Source organism: Hyalella azteca, unplaced genomic scaffold (genome assembly GCF_000764305.2).
Source record: "Hyalella azteca isolate HAZT.00-mixed unplaced genomic scaffold, Hazt_2.0.2 contig15946, whole genome shotgun sequence".
NCBI classification, from domain to species: domain Eukaryota; kingdom Metazoa; phylum Arthropoda; class Malacostraca; order Amphipoda; family Hyalellidae; genus Hyalella; species Hyalella azteca.
Genome location: NW_025945775.1, coordinates 134,059 through 150,873, shown reverse-complemented (window position 1 = coordinate 150,873; position 16,815 = coordinate 134,059). Strand labels below are relative to the sequence as shown.

The window sequence follows — 16,815 nt, the reverse complement described above, 5'->3', positions numbered from 1 at the left end:
GTACCTTAAACCTGATTAAAAATATATACTCCGAGTATCCAGGATACCCCTAGGCCTCCTGAGACGGTTAGAAGTCCGGCAAAAAATATTTAAGAGGCAGTTTGCTTTTAAATTGTAATCGTAAATGGGCAGAGCAGGAATCTGGACGTCGACTGGCTGCATTCCGAACACAATTCAAGATCAGTCCAGTGTCCACCTCGACTGATTTTTATTTAGATACACGTATAAGGAAGTGAAATTTTGCTAGAGAGATTGAAAACGTGAAAAAATTTAGCTAGAGAGCTTAGAAATATACATGAGTAGATGTGGATACTTATCTCTGCATATATTAAAAAAATTCCTTGCGAAAAGTAATAAAAGTGGTTAATTTTTAAATGTTTTGGTTCTATAATTCTTAGTTTAAAATTTGTTAATTTACTATCAAAATGAAAATTGTCAAGATACTATATGCGAATTTAACAATAAATTCATTAATTTGATTCCAATATAAAAAACGATGACAAAAATTCTTGAAACTAGATTGTAATCAACCTTGATAGCTCAATTTCTCGCACCACAACAATATAGCTGCAAAAGTAGTCTAAAAATGACCATTCTAACACGCAAGACAAAGACGCACGTAATGGATCACAGCCCTAACATTCTGCAAGAGATTATTAAGAATCTTGACTGACTATGACAGCACACTCTCCATCTTTAAAACACTCGCTAAAGCTTTTAACTTAAATCATCATAAATCTTTTCAAACTCAGCCATAAATGTAAAAGGCATCCCTGTTCGCACACGCGTAGTGCCATGTGGTGTAAACGTCACTTCTTGTACTCATCATCGTTATACTGTACACAGTTCTATCGTACACATAATCTGCAAGTACACGTAGTGTATTACTGATCACCAGTGTACGCAGTCTACTGTACGCAGGATCTGTAAGTTCACTTAACATACTTATGATCACCAGTGTACGCAGTCTACTGCACGCAGGATCTGTAAGTTCACTTAACGTACTTATGATCACCAGTGTACGCAGTCTACCAGCTGTACGCATACTTAACGTACTTATGATCACCAGCGTCCGCAGTCTACTGCACGCAGGATCTGTAAGTTCACTTAACGTACTTATGATCACCAGTGTACGCAGTCCTTCCTCGCGTAGGATCTTCAAGGCAGTAGAGGTGACCTTGCGTTTGTTGCGTTGTACATGCCACATGCCTCATGCCACATTGCTCATGCCATTATTGATAGGCATTGATTATTGCTTAATGCTTGTGGACCATAGCTTCTTTAGATCGAAGTTTCATAATAATAGCAGAAGCACCGCATACAAATTAAGCATTATTTTTAACGTTCAATTTGTAGGCAATAATTTCTACTCAGTTGAATATATAGAGTTCTTCCACTCACTCAGTCTCTTCCACTCAGATACTGTCAGAAGTTTTACAATTAAAATTACTGTAAAGGAAAAGAATTAATATATTCATTATTATAGAAGTTGAATGATTTAATTTAAAAAAACTGAGTTCAATGGGCATAAAATGGGATTGAAAATACGTAGTTGCAAATTGAAGCCACAGTCCCACTGAACGCTCAGGGAATCACGCAAAATTACCTGAAGTTATCTGGTTAAAAAAAGTGTAACTGCGTTGAGAAGCCGCATAAAAGACCTAAGGCGACACGAGGCTGGGGGCTTTCATTGAGGCCAACCGAGGATAATACTTAAAGTCTTTAATACTTAAAGTCTTGTAACGGTCAATGCTTTGCTGAAAATGGATAATTAAATTCTAATTAATTGTTTAGCAACTATTTTCACAGGCGAATGCTTCAAGTTTTGTAATGATCAATACGTCACTGAAACTTTACACTGTAATTGTTATTTAATTGAAAATTACAGTAATTTAATTCAGTAATTTAATTGAAGTGCAAATAATCTGATGTTAATAGCATATATCAAGTGTGATGTAGAGACTGATGTGAGCGTGCGCTAGCTTGAGGCATCAATAAATGCGAAGTGAATGCGATAACATATCAGCGGTGCTACAGAGGCTGAATTATGCGCTGGCTTGACACATCAATGAATGCGTCATAAATACGACGCAGTGCCGGTGCTTATAAGGATGCAGTGAGCGCACTGCGCAGGGCTGTCACTGCACAAGGTGCGACAGCTCGTGCTGAGAGGCGGGCAGCGAATTAAGAACTTCATAGTTCTGATGAAGAGACAAAAGTTAGTGCGTTTGATCTGCCTAGAAGTTAGTGCATGTGATCTGCCTAGATCAGCATTGCAGAAAATTGGAACAAACAAACCAATTATGGATGAATGGAAATTATGATTCTGTCATTTTATGATGATATAAAGTATATTATAACGAACTTAAACCAGCTTAGAATTAGAGTGTTGTAAATAAATTTTTGGTCGAATCGAAGGCAGTTCGGTGTTGCCCTATCCTACGGGAACTTTGATGATTTTATATAATGATTTTATAAATAATTTATCCTTTTTTTACCAAGCAATTGCTAATAAGACAAATTTCTGAAGCTACTAGAATATTTTCAGCTAACATCTCGCACAATTTCTTGCGAAATGTGGAGAGTAATGATTTTTTTTGTTCAACAAGAGAACGTAATCCGAATATTAAGAAGCAAGACGCGCGTTTCACAGCTACGGGTTACATTTATAACAGCACGTGGTCGAGTTAAAAATTGAAGTCGAGTTACTTTCTAAGAATGAAAATTTGTGGTGGTTATAGAATGGAAGTATAATTCAGTTTTTAAAAAATTTGGAACTTTAGATCATAAGGAATCGATGCACATCTAAACAATATGGACAGGAACAAGCGTTCAAAATAATAAAAATTATCAGCCTTCATTTCCTCGCAATTGATTTTTGCCAACGCCACGATATTGCCATTATAAAAAAGGAGCACCAACTGAGTTCGGCATATCGTCAAAAAAGTTATTGGCTAGCTGGAGAACTGATGTTTATATGGCTTCATATTTCCGGTCTCTGAACAGCAGTAAAGTGGTTGGTAAAATCACAGTAGCAGATTAAATTTTCTAAATAATAACAAATCAAATCAAAAATGTTTCCAGGTTTTATAAGATAAACATGTTTGATCAATTAAAAAAACGCATTTGCAGCCAAGTAAATTGACATTAATTAAAAACCCTTAATTTGATCCAAAAACTGATTTCTAGTTAACGGCATTAATGTGACAGTAATTCTCGGGCGTGTTCGCTGTAGCCATGATACGGTGACCAAACCTTTGCACTGTACGCTTATTGCACCGACATTAAAATAATTATAGGAAAGAGCTTACGATGCTATAAGCGTAACAAGCAACACGCAAATGAGTTAGTCAGGGTTTGATAAGATGGTAAGTAACTATGGTAAAAACGCAATTAAACCATATGGTAAAGATTGTAAGTAAATATGGTAAACACGTAAAGTAAACCATATGGTATAGATGGTAAGTACATATGGTAAAAAGTAAAATAAACCATATGCTATTAATGGTAAGTAAAAAGGGTAAAAAGTAAAGTAAACCATATGGTAAAGAAGGCAAGTAACTATGGTAAAAACGTAAAGTAAACCATATGGTATAGATGATGAGTAAATATGGTAAAAAGTAAAGTGAACCATATGGTAAAGATGGTAAGTAACGATAGTAAAAAGTAAAGTAAACCATATGGCAGAGATGGCAAGTAAATATGGTTGAAAAGATAGTAAGTCACGCAGTGTTCCATAACCTACGCTAATCTCGCATGCTGGTAGTTTTTTTTGTAGACAGCTTGGCTTTCCGCGTAAAATAATATTGTCATAATGGACATCGATGAAATTTGTTAGGAAAGTTGCACAAGAAGTTACAGCCAAATAAATTATTCGGGGGGATATTAAGTACGATTATTTCGGCCTTAAGTGCGCGAAACAAATGCTGCGTGAGCGAGTGAGCATTCAAATGGCGGCTCAGCAAGTGACTCATGTAACCGTTACAGGTTTGAATGTGCCGTTGAGAATAAGATACGGGGGAGAAATTTACGAATAGATGACATGAGAGGAGCGCGACTCGAGCGGTTAACGGCAAATTCTTTGATCTTGTTTGAATTTAAGTCTAAAAAGAGTCATGAAAAACGGAATTGTGGGAGATTCTTAATTTTTACAGTTAAAGCTGTAAGAATTTTGGGAGAAAAGAGCCTCGCCAATTCATTGATTAAATTTAATCCAAAATTGTCTTCAAAATTCAGACATGCAGCGCAATTAATTTAAATGAAGTCAGCCTAGCTTTTCACTCTTGCATCGGTTAAACAAAATACCTATAACCCAATATAATTTTTATTACTATTCTTGCAACATAAAAACGTGGAGTGCGGCATGCAATTAGTTATTCAAAATTAATTTATTTTTTTATTAATGATAGGACACCTGGAGCTTTGAAATACTGAGTGCCATAGCGATTAATTGTTTTTGTTACACTATAACATGGAACGCAAGGTATACACTTCTTGACCTACTTCTTTACCTACTATTTTTAAATAGTAGGTGAAGTTTGCAGCATAGCATAATGCTTATTCAGCTTCATCATGTAAGCATGGTAAGCAGCGTAGCATTATACATATTTAGCTCCATCATGCAGGCTTGCGATGCAGTGTAGCCTGATACATATTCAGCATCATGCAGGAGTGCGATGCAGTGTAGCCTGATACGTATTCAGCATCATGCAGGCGTGCGATGCAGTGTAGCCTGATACATATTCAGCATCATGCAGGCGTGCGATGCAGTGTAGCCTGATACATATTCAGCATCATGCAGGCGTGCGATGCAGTGTAGTCAGTGCGTTGGCTTATCACAGCAACGTTGGCGGTAGCAGCCCTAGAACCTGGGGTTGTTTTAACTGTCATTGGTAAATGTCAACGGTCATTTAACGGTAATTGTTTTAACATTGTTTTGACAGTCATTGTTGTTTTAACGGTCATTATCACAGCAAGGGTTGCGACAGCAGCCCTCAGAACCTGGGGTTGTTTTAACGGTCATTGGTAAATGTCAACGGTCATTTAACGGTCATTGTATTAACGGTCATTGGTAAATGTCAACGGTCATTTAATGGTCATTGTTTTAACATTGTTTTAATAGTCATTGAACGGACAAAAAAGAAAAACATTTACTCTTACCTTACATTTAAGTTATGTAAAATGTTATGTAATGTTATGTAAGAGTAAATGTTTTTCTTTTTTGTCCGTTAAGAAAGCATGGTTTTTAAAAGTTTGTTTTATTTATTTTATTTCACTATTTTTAGTTTTGTCAAAACCAGAAAAACGTGGTTTTATTATATAATATTATATAATATAATATTTTTTATATTTATTTATTTTCTAATTTTTAGTTGGCAATTTTAGCAATTCAAATCAATTTCCAGGGTTGGCAAGTGTGGATGTTCGAGAAAAAACTCAATTCCAAACCGTGAATTTTTAGTGTTTTTTTTTATTTTTTTAACATTTAAAAAAAAATTTTTAATTATTATTTCTGATGATTAAATCTTGAATTGTTAGGCAGCATAAACATGCATGCCAAATTTCAGCTTACTAGGATGTTTAGAAGTGCTCTAAATTAAGGTTTGAATTTTTGATGACAGACACACACGAAACGAAGTCAAGAAAAACGTGGTAAAATAGTATAAAGCAGTGGGTCAGAATGATAAACTCAAAAACAAGAAGTGCATCGCTGCATGGACAAAGCACCACTCATTTCTGTGAGGGCTATAAGCATCAGTAAAAATAGTAAATAGCAGTGGGTCAGAATGATATAATCGAAAACAAAAAGTGCATCGCTACATGGACAAAGCACCACTCATTTCTGTGAGGGCTATAAGCATCAGTAAAAATATCACTAAGAGCGTAACGGCTGCAGTGTCTGCATATCCGCTGCAGCTCCCAAAACGTGGGTGAACGCTCCTCTCGCTCACACGCTTTATCTCATGTCCGTTGTAACGCTTCTTGATGCTTAAATTCAAACTTATTTACTGTTAATTTTACTTGAAAATATTACTGAATTGTACGGGTGATGCTTTTCTTTTTATTGTCAAATCTTTTAGTTGCAATGTTGAAATCCGCCGACATTACTGCATTGTCGGCGATGAGCAAATTGGTTAGGCGCTGCCAATCGTATGATTTTACTACAGACAACAAATGTTTTTTTTAATTATGACATTTTGAAATGTTTTACGACGCTGGTAATTAGTCAGGAAAGTTTAATGATCAAATTCAACGTGAATTCATTTTTTGGAACATGATTTTAGATTGTTTAACGGTGCGTGCGAATTGGACGAATGATAGTATCACGAAAAGTTTTCAAAATTTGATAATGCAACTTGTATTATATTTATTAGTAGTTTATGTACAACTGAAGAAGAAAAATCTTGTATAACCATTGCATCTTGACCGCTTATAAATTTTGAAACTTGAAAAGTAATCTTTTATGTAAATTCGGAGCACGAGCTTGGTCGTTGAACATAAAATAAGTTTTTTCCCATCTGTATTTGGCGATTACAAAATTACTGAAAGTCTCAACTCCAAAATGCCCGTTCAATATTCGGTTATGATTATTTTAATATTGAACACAATATTTTTCCATACAACTTGAAAAAAATGTATATACTTAAATATATTTAATTATAGATATATATTTTCACTCAAATTGAAAAAAATTGCATAGTTTTAAGGAATAAATTTCACATACGCGAAGCAAAGGTATATGCTACAAGCATGACGAGTGTTTTGTGTTTCTTTTTTCTATTCGTGCGTTTATGTACGAATGTTTCACGCACGTGCGTCAGTGGTGAACCTCTCGTGTCGCGCACGAACGCTGTATGGACGTGCCAACATGAGCACGAAAAATACAGCCTGCTGTGTTCTGAAGAAATTTTTGGTGCAGAATGGATATTATGACGTTAGAATGACTGAAATAAAATCCAGTAATTTTTTCAATCATTAATCGAGATGATTCGATTAACCTGCATGTGTCTTCGTACTCAACACAATTAAGGAATGAAGTTGGTTGTCGTATTTAGAAATGCAAATGGTTTTCAAACGAATCGAGATGCTCGTTTAACATAAATTTAGTATCGCCAAAATGTTTAAATTAAAAATCTCACATGTGACGTTTAAGAATGACGTATTAATATGGTCACTCTTGACATTCCTGCTGCGATAACATGTCAAATAACAAACAAACTGCGATAACAAAACGGTGACGAAATAAGCTTTATTAGTGAGCTGTCATTTAATTCTATTATTACATTCATACCAGGAGGTCTGTGATCCGAGAAGCTGTGGCCTTGACTTAGCTTCGTTATATGTACTCACTTTACAATACGCATTAGTCGCATCAGCGACAGCGATGAACGCCTGAACTACGGCTGGGTTCGTAGCGCAGTGGCATGCATTTTCTAAAATTGTTGCGTTAATCGCAGGTTTTACGAGACTCCTTAATCAAAAGTTTCACCTCTGATAATAGTTCAATTATTTTAAAACGTCAAAGGTAATTGAATAATGAATGAACAAAATTGTAGCATTTTTCTATTTTCATGGTCGCAGTTGATTAGTATATTAATCGTTTCCATAGCAGTGAATTAAGATAATTTATTTTTTTTTCATTTAGTGTTTGCCTGACAGCTCCTATTCAGTTATAGTTACTGCACACACAAGGCCATATTAATTACTATATGTCACTAAGACAGGGTGATTCATAAAAACTTATTGTTTTGTATTTCGCACCAAGCAGCCATATCTTATAGGAAAAGGACAGGGAGTATTTCAAATGAAAGGCAAGATCATAAAGTTTTGTGTCCCTCCTAGTAAGTTGCCACTGCATTGGACAAGTGAGCAGCGTGCGTTTGCTTTCGAGGCGAACTTTCCGAAATCGATTACTACTTGAGTGAACACATTTAGGGCAAGTTATATTAAATCAATTATTGTTTAAAATGACGGTCCAAGGACTCTACCTCATTTGAAAAACAACGTACGCCAAGCCATTGTCAACCTACCCGTCTATGTGCTTCAGCGAGTTGAACGGAAATTCAAAAAATGGACTAACTAAATGCATTGACATTAGAGGCCGTCTCTTGCCCGATGTCATCTTTAAAACTAAATGATATTAAAATTCATGTTAATGTTTTTATTTTCTATAAAACTTATATTGCAATGACGTCTGCACTAGTTCATTTCTTTATTGAGCTTCAAATAAGGAAATTTCCGTGAATTTTTCTGTGTCTTTCCTTTCCTCACGGGAACCAAAATAGGTAGTCAGTCTCTGAGATCGATAACTTAAAAAGGAGCATAGGAATATGCGGCTAGATGATCGAGAAATTTGTATTTATATTATTCCTCAACATAATTCTTTCCGTCGTCACGTCTTTTTGCATATACCGAGTCGATTAGCAGTCGATCATGCACAAGATATGGAGGAAATAAAATGGCATTCAATGCAAATACTCTGGCTTTAATTCTTCATTTATTGCGTAAAAATATATATGAGGTATCTATCAATTTAATAGCAGTCTGTGTTCATCATTGCTTGCTTTCTTCATTATTTCTATTTCACTTATTGCCTAAGGTTGAGGCCATTCATCAGTTGTGATCATGATTGCGATAGCGGCTATAAAAGACGGTAATTTTAAGACGGCTTTGTTGGTGACGGAAATATAGCTTGCGTGACCCTTTCTGAAGAAGGCAAGACGTTAATAACAGCTGTGATGTGTTACATGTCAACTGATGTGCAGACGTTAATAACAGCTGTGATGTGTTACATGTCACTGATGTGCAGACGTTAACAACAGCTGTGATGTGTTACATATCAACTGATGTGCAGACGTTAATAACAGCTGTGATGTGTTACATATCAACTGATGTGCAGACGTTAAAAACAGCTGTGATGTGTTACATATCAACTGATGTGCAGACATTGATAACAGCTGTGATGTGTTACATATCAACTGATGTGTATACCAGTTAGTAAAGCCTATTGAACTAGTGTAACACTACATTCAGTAAGACAAATAATATTCTTACAACAGCCGAAAAAAACTTGAAATAATTAAATAATAATCAAAATAAAACCTAATTCTGAAACCTATATACTGTTTTAGCTCGCGCAGTGTGTCGATGAACTTCCGGAAAAATACAAAATAAGATATACAGTAAATTTAGACAAGAATTTCGGTCATTAAGCATATTAAAATAATTGGCAATCGCAGGCAGCCTGCGAGAATGTGAAGCGCCACTGGGAAATTTCAGATGCGTTTGCTAATTGTATGGAATTATAAGTCCTAATTATTGAAGGTCAATAGGAAGCAATCAAGGCACTGGTAGATGCGTGTAATGCAGGAAGCTCAGGAAGTGGGCATTAAGTTACCTTGAATGAGTAGGGTATAAAACGGCTTAAACTTCTTGAATGCATGGCGGCATAAAAAAGCTTAAAGTTACCTTGAATGCATGGAGTATAAAACGGTTTAAAGTTAAATTGAATGCATGGGGTATAAAACGGCTTTAAGTTGCCTTGAATGCATGGGGTATAAAACGGCTTTAAGTTGCCTTGAATGCGTAGGGTATAAAACGGCCTAAAGAATCCTTGAATTCGTAGGGTATAAAATGGCTTAGAGTTACCTTGAATGCGTTAGAATTCTCACACATTTCTGCGGCAATTTTCCGTGACGTCTTCAAAGTCTAGGCAATGTCTGGGGGAATAATAATTCAGATTCAACTTAATTTTGGATATTTTTCTACGGTTCGTTTTAATTAATTTTGACATGGTTGATCATGATCGCTCTGGAGGTAAGAAAGCTTAGAATTATGAACATAAAACGAAAGAAAATATTACATGTCAAGGTTGTAAATAGCGAACGGGAAGATATAATTGAGAAGTAGAGAAAAAATGTGGAGAGTGGAAAAATGGTTCATTATTGGATTTTCAGGGAAGAAAATGGATTGAAATTTTGTAAGTTGGATTTGAATCAATAGAGAGGGATGAAGAGATCAAAATGGGAGAGGGGGCTAGAATTGAAAAGGTGGAGGGATGAAAGCTACCGAGGACATCGAAATTGGATGGGGGGAAGGGGTGAAAATTGAAAGGTATAGGAGTGATAGAAGCTGCCGAGTGTAATGCGGTCAACGGTCACGGATGGCCGCCGCCATTGACGAAGAACAAAAAACGTTAACATTATTTTACAGATCTTGTCTGTGGTGGCTGCGGGGAGACGACATTGAAGGTGACAGCTCGAACATCGCTGCCAAAAATATTCCCACTTTAATAAAAAACAATAAAGGGTTGCTGTTATTGAAATAAATTCAATTTCGTCTGATATTGAATATCGTACTGAATTATTATTTCAGTTATTTAATTTTGTGTTTGAAGAGTGAATTAAAATATTTTATCGATTAACTCTGAGATTGTAACATATAACTTTGATTAAGCTGCTCCATTATAAAGACGATATGTCCTCACCAGCAGTTAGGTTTAATTGCTAGAATAAAGCTGTGATTCATACATTGAATTTGCAGCTTTAATATTTCCTACGAAAGAATGTTGTTCCCATGAAAGAGAATTGAAATTGAGGTTTAGAAATTATGAAATAAACAATTATCAGCTTTAAAGTTAGACCTGCACATTAGCACTCAAATTGAAATCCTTTTTATAATTGAATATGAAAAAATTGGGTTAAAACGTAAGCAGACGACAAGTTCTGGCCAGTCCAGCGAGTGGTTTGATTGGTATCATAAATCACAGCTACTTTGATCTGGACTGCGATGAATTGCGGAGAGCGGAGCTCATGTACACAGGCCCATTTCCGGTCCAGGAGAAAATGACGGAAATTGGCCCATTCTCTTGTCAGAAATAAGGACACTCATGTGCCAATATCAATAGTCTTTGGTCGGTCATTTGCTCCCGCAGTGAAAATACTGGATGTTTGTGCTTAATTCCAGATTCAATGTTCCCTAAAACAATTTTTTTTCATCGAACATTATAGAGGAAAATTGATTTTGTGCCTGATCATCAATGTTATTGAACAGAATAGAATAATATCGATCAATGATTTTGCTCACTGAAACGACAACCACTAACGCTCGAGGCAAAAATAGTTGAATTTTAATATGAATGAAGCCAATATGGATACAAGTGGTTGCCCATCAACAGTCACATTATAGGCTATTGTATTCCATCAAACATTGTTTTCACAATCGGTATTAATGGTTCGAGCTGCGGCATCGATGAACATAAAACAAGTTGCGCGCGGACTTTTTAAATGAAAAATTTTTGATCCTGATTTTCCGACATCACCTGGATAGCGAAGAACTTTTTATGTCTGTTTTGGGGAAGGTTATGCTAAAAAACGTGGAAAATGATGCTTCAAACAAAGACGGGAAGAATGGCAAAGAAATTGAGCTTTCTTTCGGCCTAGATTTTCTCGCCAGAGGGAACCGTCTCAGTGTAGCGGCACGTAGAGGCTCTAGATTTGATGGAGAAAATCAGAGATAAATGATTGATGTGCAGAGCGATCTAGAGGGAATCCCGCAGTGGTACGAGATGATTGATAATAACAAAAAACCATGGAGAGGACGCGTTCATTTACCATCTTATCACAAGCAGCAGCAGCAGCAGCCTCAGCAGCAGCAATACCAGCAACAGCAGCATGGACACTGGACAGTGAACAGCCTCAGCAGCAGTAGCAATATTTCGACGATGTTCTTCAAGTGGTGAAATTTTCACATTTCGAAGGATTTTCTTCAAAAACTTTTATCTGGATTGGTGGTTATGAGATTTCATAAAGATATATAAGATCGAGCATATTGAGCAAATATGCAAACCAGCACCAAACTATGATAGTTATACTCAGGATAATTTTTTTATTCTGATGGATATAAAAAAAATTATAACAAACTTCAGGATTTTACTAGTCTTTAAAGTCTCTAGAAAAACTGCACATTTCTATATCGCGTTGGCCACCTGTGGTGGCGAGCGTATCACGGATACGCCGCATTGCATTGCAAGCGTTGCGCTCAAAAAGAGAAACGCTGAGAAAAAGCGGAAGAATTCGTCTAGTGAAAACCATCGAGTGGACAGGTGGCTCGCGCGACGCAATTCGAGGTCAGTGAGAGAACTCAATTTTTTTTATAGAATCTACAATCAGTAGAATGTTTCGATTTCTTTTTACAAACAAGGGCATTTTATAAGCAAAAAAGATTCCACGTGCAAGTTCTTGTTAAAATGTCCAATGTAGGAGAAATTTATGTCAGAAAACTAAGGAATGTGTACAAATATCCTAGACACAGAGTGTATCGATGGATGTCTTTGCTTTAAACAAGGCAGGTTATTAGTGTGAAAGATTCTAGGCTCAAGTTCTTGTTGAAATGTCTAATGTGAAGACAAGAATGTATTTCCTCAGATGAAATGTTGTTGACAAATGCATTAAGTGTATTATTCAGAATCAGACAGTGTATAATATGTGTAATTTCAGCTAAAAAATCGCAGAAAAATGACGGGTTCTCAGGTGAAATTTGAACTAATTCTTCTAGTAATTGAGCTCGAAATTAATTTCATTAATTAATAATAATGATTTCATTTATAATTCAAAGACCTGCAGTATTGATCTAAGTTTAATTATCAGCAAAAAAAATCGAAAGCAACGGTAAAAAAATTATTCAACGAAAATCCTTTAAGAGATGAAATGAAATTTGCACACGTTAGTCGAACAGTTATATATTTGCGCGTCACTGCGATCCTGTCGCAGTGAGCTAATATAATATTCATATTATATACTATAATATGAAGAGCTACGCTGCGATTTAATTCGATTTATTAATTCAATTCTGAAGGTTCATTGCAAGTTTATTTCTCTGGTGCAGAGAATCTATTGCCTCAACACGTATCTCGCACGCCATAATCAGTTGAAATAAACACTACCAAAAGAACTAAGATTTCAGTCTGTCCAACAAAGTAAGTGAAGTCGAGAAGCGCTCTAACCGCAAGAAGTTGCGCAAAGAGGAACCAAATTTATAACAATCACAAGGGGTAATGGTTCAAATTGATAGATTGCTCGATTTAAAAATTTCAAGGCAACAAGAATGTCTTACTTGTTTGCAAGGGACTGGTGGCTTGACATCGTCATCGTGGCGTTTGAAGGTAGATGTTCGGGAGCCTGCTCCTGCTGTGCGCCGGTATCGGAGTTCACCGTAGGATGCCAGTGAAGATTCACTCGTAAATTATTCAACTCTGGTACGGAAACACTTTTCATGGGCTGACGAGCTTCAATGACGTTTCTAGGATTCTCAGTTCTGAGAGACAAACGGCCTGAAGTCATAACTTGCGGAATTAACGTGAAGTCAGAGGGCATGGGTACTGAGGATAGCATTGAAACACTCAAATCAGATTGTGACTTTTTCGACAAGGGGGAGTCAGCGTTGAATGTTTTTTCCTGCGCCTTTTCCCCTCGTGTTTGCATTGGAGAGTCTATTATGCATTCTCTACCGGGTTTTACCGTTTCAACAGACAGAACTTTGGCCTGCGTGCCAATTATTCGAGGCAACTTGGCTGTCATGTTTTCATGTTTACCGGCATCCTGCAGCAAATTCGCTTTGTGGTAGCTTGGAAGTTGTGGCGTAAATGATGATTGTGGTAGGATATCACTATCCTGACTTGGAAGGATACAGTAAATGTTAGGTGATAAAAGTTCAGGAGTCAAGGAAATTGTATTCTTTACATATGGGTTTTCAGCGTTGCATATCTCGTCAGTTCTCTGAAGCTTCTCTTGGTCGTTGTTCAGCGTTGGTTCTTGCTTGGCCAGATGGTTTCCTTGAGATTGATTTCTCAGCAATGCCATTGTTATATTATTTGTGTTCGTGCGCATTGTCTCGGGTTGCAATTTAACTTTAGCGCAATCGTCCATCGATAATATGGGGTCAAAATTTGACAACCCAGTGGAAAATCTATAATTGTTTTCAGAAATGCTGCTAGCATTCGACTCATACTTTGAAGCCTCAACAATGATGTCGGTCTCATTGCTGGATGGGGTGGTGTTAGATCCGGACTCTTTTGCTGTATTCGACTGTAAATCATCAATAATATTACTCGAAATCTGGCAGTTACTTGTCACGAATGAGGTCGACACGCCACTTGCTTCCGATTTTTCAGCTCTGAAGCAGCAATGGTCCGACCTTATGAGAGACTGAGGCTGGATTTCATGAAATTGTAAGGAAGAGGGCAAAGCATTTTGGCGATCAGCTTCTTGAGACCTTATTTTATCTATCAATAACTGAATTTTCACTCTTAATGCCAAGTTCTCTGCGTCTGTATTCTGCAGACTTACCCTCAAGTCTTCGATGACAGATTTCATTCGCCTATTTTCTTCGTAAACTAAGAAAGAAGACTTAAAGAACCCTTTAAGTGATTCAGAGTTTTCAGAAAATTTGTTACTGGATGCATCTAGCTCCGTTCGTAATGAAGCATCAGCATTGGCCTCTCCGGTGATTTTATCATTACTCGTCATAGATAAACTAATCTCCTTCAAGTCATTCATGATCGCTTTCAAACTCTGGAGACTAAGGGAGGTGTGAAGTGCAGAGAGCGCCAGAATGGGACTGGACCGCCGTTCTTCAAGGCTTACTGGAAGAGTTTGTTCGCCGTCGTTCGTGACTCGCTCCCACAATAATTTTTCAAACCCTGCAAGCGTAATCCTTCCGTCTTCGTTCAGCCAAGAGTGTCTATGACTGATGGCCGTACTGATGTCAAGCACTTTGCAGAGAGAATTAAACTCCTCTATTGATATCGAGCCTTTGGCGTGACAGTCAAGCTTCTGAAAAACAGCCTTTATATATTCACTCACGCACGATGCTAAAACGGAGACCCTGCCATCTGACTTATCTTTGCAATCATTGTATAGAAGAACTGTTTTTAAAAGAGGCATTGATTTTTTCTTATTGTTTGATGAGCATGATTGTTCACTGCACTGATTGCCAATGGGATACTGCGCAATTGCAGAGGATTGCCCTCCATCTCCAACTGCGATGCAACCTAGTTTTTTGGACAGTTCACAATTAGTGTCCACGAATGAAGTTCCATTCTTCCTATCAAAATTACAGACCCCTGCCTTGAATTCTTCATCAATGGACGACGATGCACTGAGAGTTGAGGTGCTAGATTGGAAGGAATAGGAGGGCTTCAGCTTTGTGTTCCCAGCTGGCTTTGAGATCTCTGATGCTTGATCGTGGGTTGTCTCATCACAATTGTTTGTATGATTGTTATGAAAATAGGATATCGTGCTCTCAGCACCTGCCATGTTTTGATTGACATGAATTGTTTCTTTGTTATGCATATTGAATTTTGTAGTTAAATAAGTGATCACAAAGTGACTGTTACGTTCATTTAGTCGTCCGCCAGATGCAATGAATTTACTGCTCTTCTTTGTGTACAGAACCGTTGGAGATTGTTGAGGAAAGGAGCTTGTCTTTTATTCCACGTCCGCCCAGCTATCTCCAACTAGAATGCTCGGGTAGCAATCCAAAGACGAAAATTTCTCATTTAATTTGCAAGAAACGACCAATAGAACTATTGATCGGGACTAGCAATTCTTGATTGGTGAGAAAACTCTGGTTGTTGCGGGCGTGGACGATTATTATTCCTGAAAAGAGACAAAGTAATATTTTAATAGTGAGGCAGGGTAACTAACAATAAGCGAGGACCACGAATGGAAATAAGAAACATTCTAATGAGTTCGGTTCTTTATTGAAAAAATCTATCGGTACGCACAGTAATCGGGGAAAAAACAATCGAATTAATTATTAACACAGGCAAATAGAACTTCAGCAAACCTATCGGACACAAAATACTTTCGCAGACAACTTCAAGACATATTTAAGTTTATTCTGCAAGTTTAGAGCTTTTGGATAAATCTGGCGTCTCTGTAGCCGAAGACGAGCCAGAGTCATGATTGCCTGGCTACCAATCAGGGGAACGCGACGCTAAGAATACAAAGGCTGAGATCATCAAAGGCTGAACAATTTCTATAGAGCCTATTTATATGGCTTACGTACTATAATGTCTGCCGTGGCAGGTGAGTAGGATTTATGTTGTAAACCTTAGTATTTTAAATTACCGCTAAAAATTTGTCTAAAAATACTTAATGAACGGGCAAAGAAGTATCGTTCACGAGCGCAAGCAAGAACTTCTATCAAATTCATCAGGTAAATACTTCATGTAACCATCGACCTAATTGATATTGAGGAGACAACTCGAGCAGCATTTAATGTAGGTTCAGCTAACGGTAAACTTTAGTGTACGAGATGCACATAAATATTCAAGAAGAAACTCTGTCAGAAGGGTCAGAAGGATCTCTAAAGAACGGAACAAGAACGCACTGGCACACTTGGCTTAGGCTGTTTAAAAGCCAGGTGCCTCTCTCCTGACTCTCCAGGTGGCCCATGGAACCGGTTGAATTCCACCTTCTTGAGCAGGTGGATAAACACTGGCAATGACTTGCCATTGTAACGTACGAGCTCTTGAAGAATTTTTTTCTCTAACATATCAATTTTTAGAATACCTAATGATGATCGGTATCGCGCGAAATCATGAGTTACATGACATATTATGAGGAATAATATAATAATGAGGATTAAACATGAGAGATATAAATGTTTTCAACATTCAAATGACTAATTTGCAGTTTTGAAATACAGAATTAAATTAATATTGTTTGCGATTTAGAAACATCACAATGAAGTTGAATGTTTATCACATTCGTGTAAGCAGACGACTAAGTCAACAATAAATCGGCACAACAT

The 16,815-nt window shown here is 37.0% G+C and overlaps 1 protein-coding gene across 1 annotated transcript in view; it reads right to left on the bottom strand.

Moving 5' to 3' along the window:
- Window positions 1-16,815, bottom strand: part of LOC108677156 — a 36,169-nt gene that overhangs the window by 14,331 nt on the left and 5,023 nt on the right. The window contains exon 2 of the mRNA XM_018165320.1: window positions 13,114-15,656. Coding sequence (XP_018020809.1) covers window positions 13,114-15,350 — 2,237 coding nt within the window. The 5' untranslated portion in view covers window positions 15,351-15,656. The remainder of the gene's footprint in view (window positions 1-13,113; window positions 15,657-16,815) is intronic.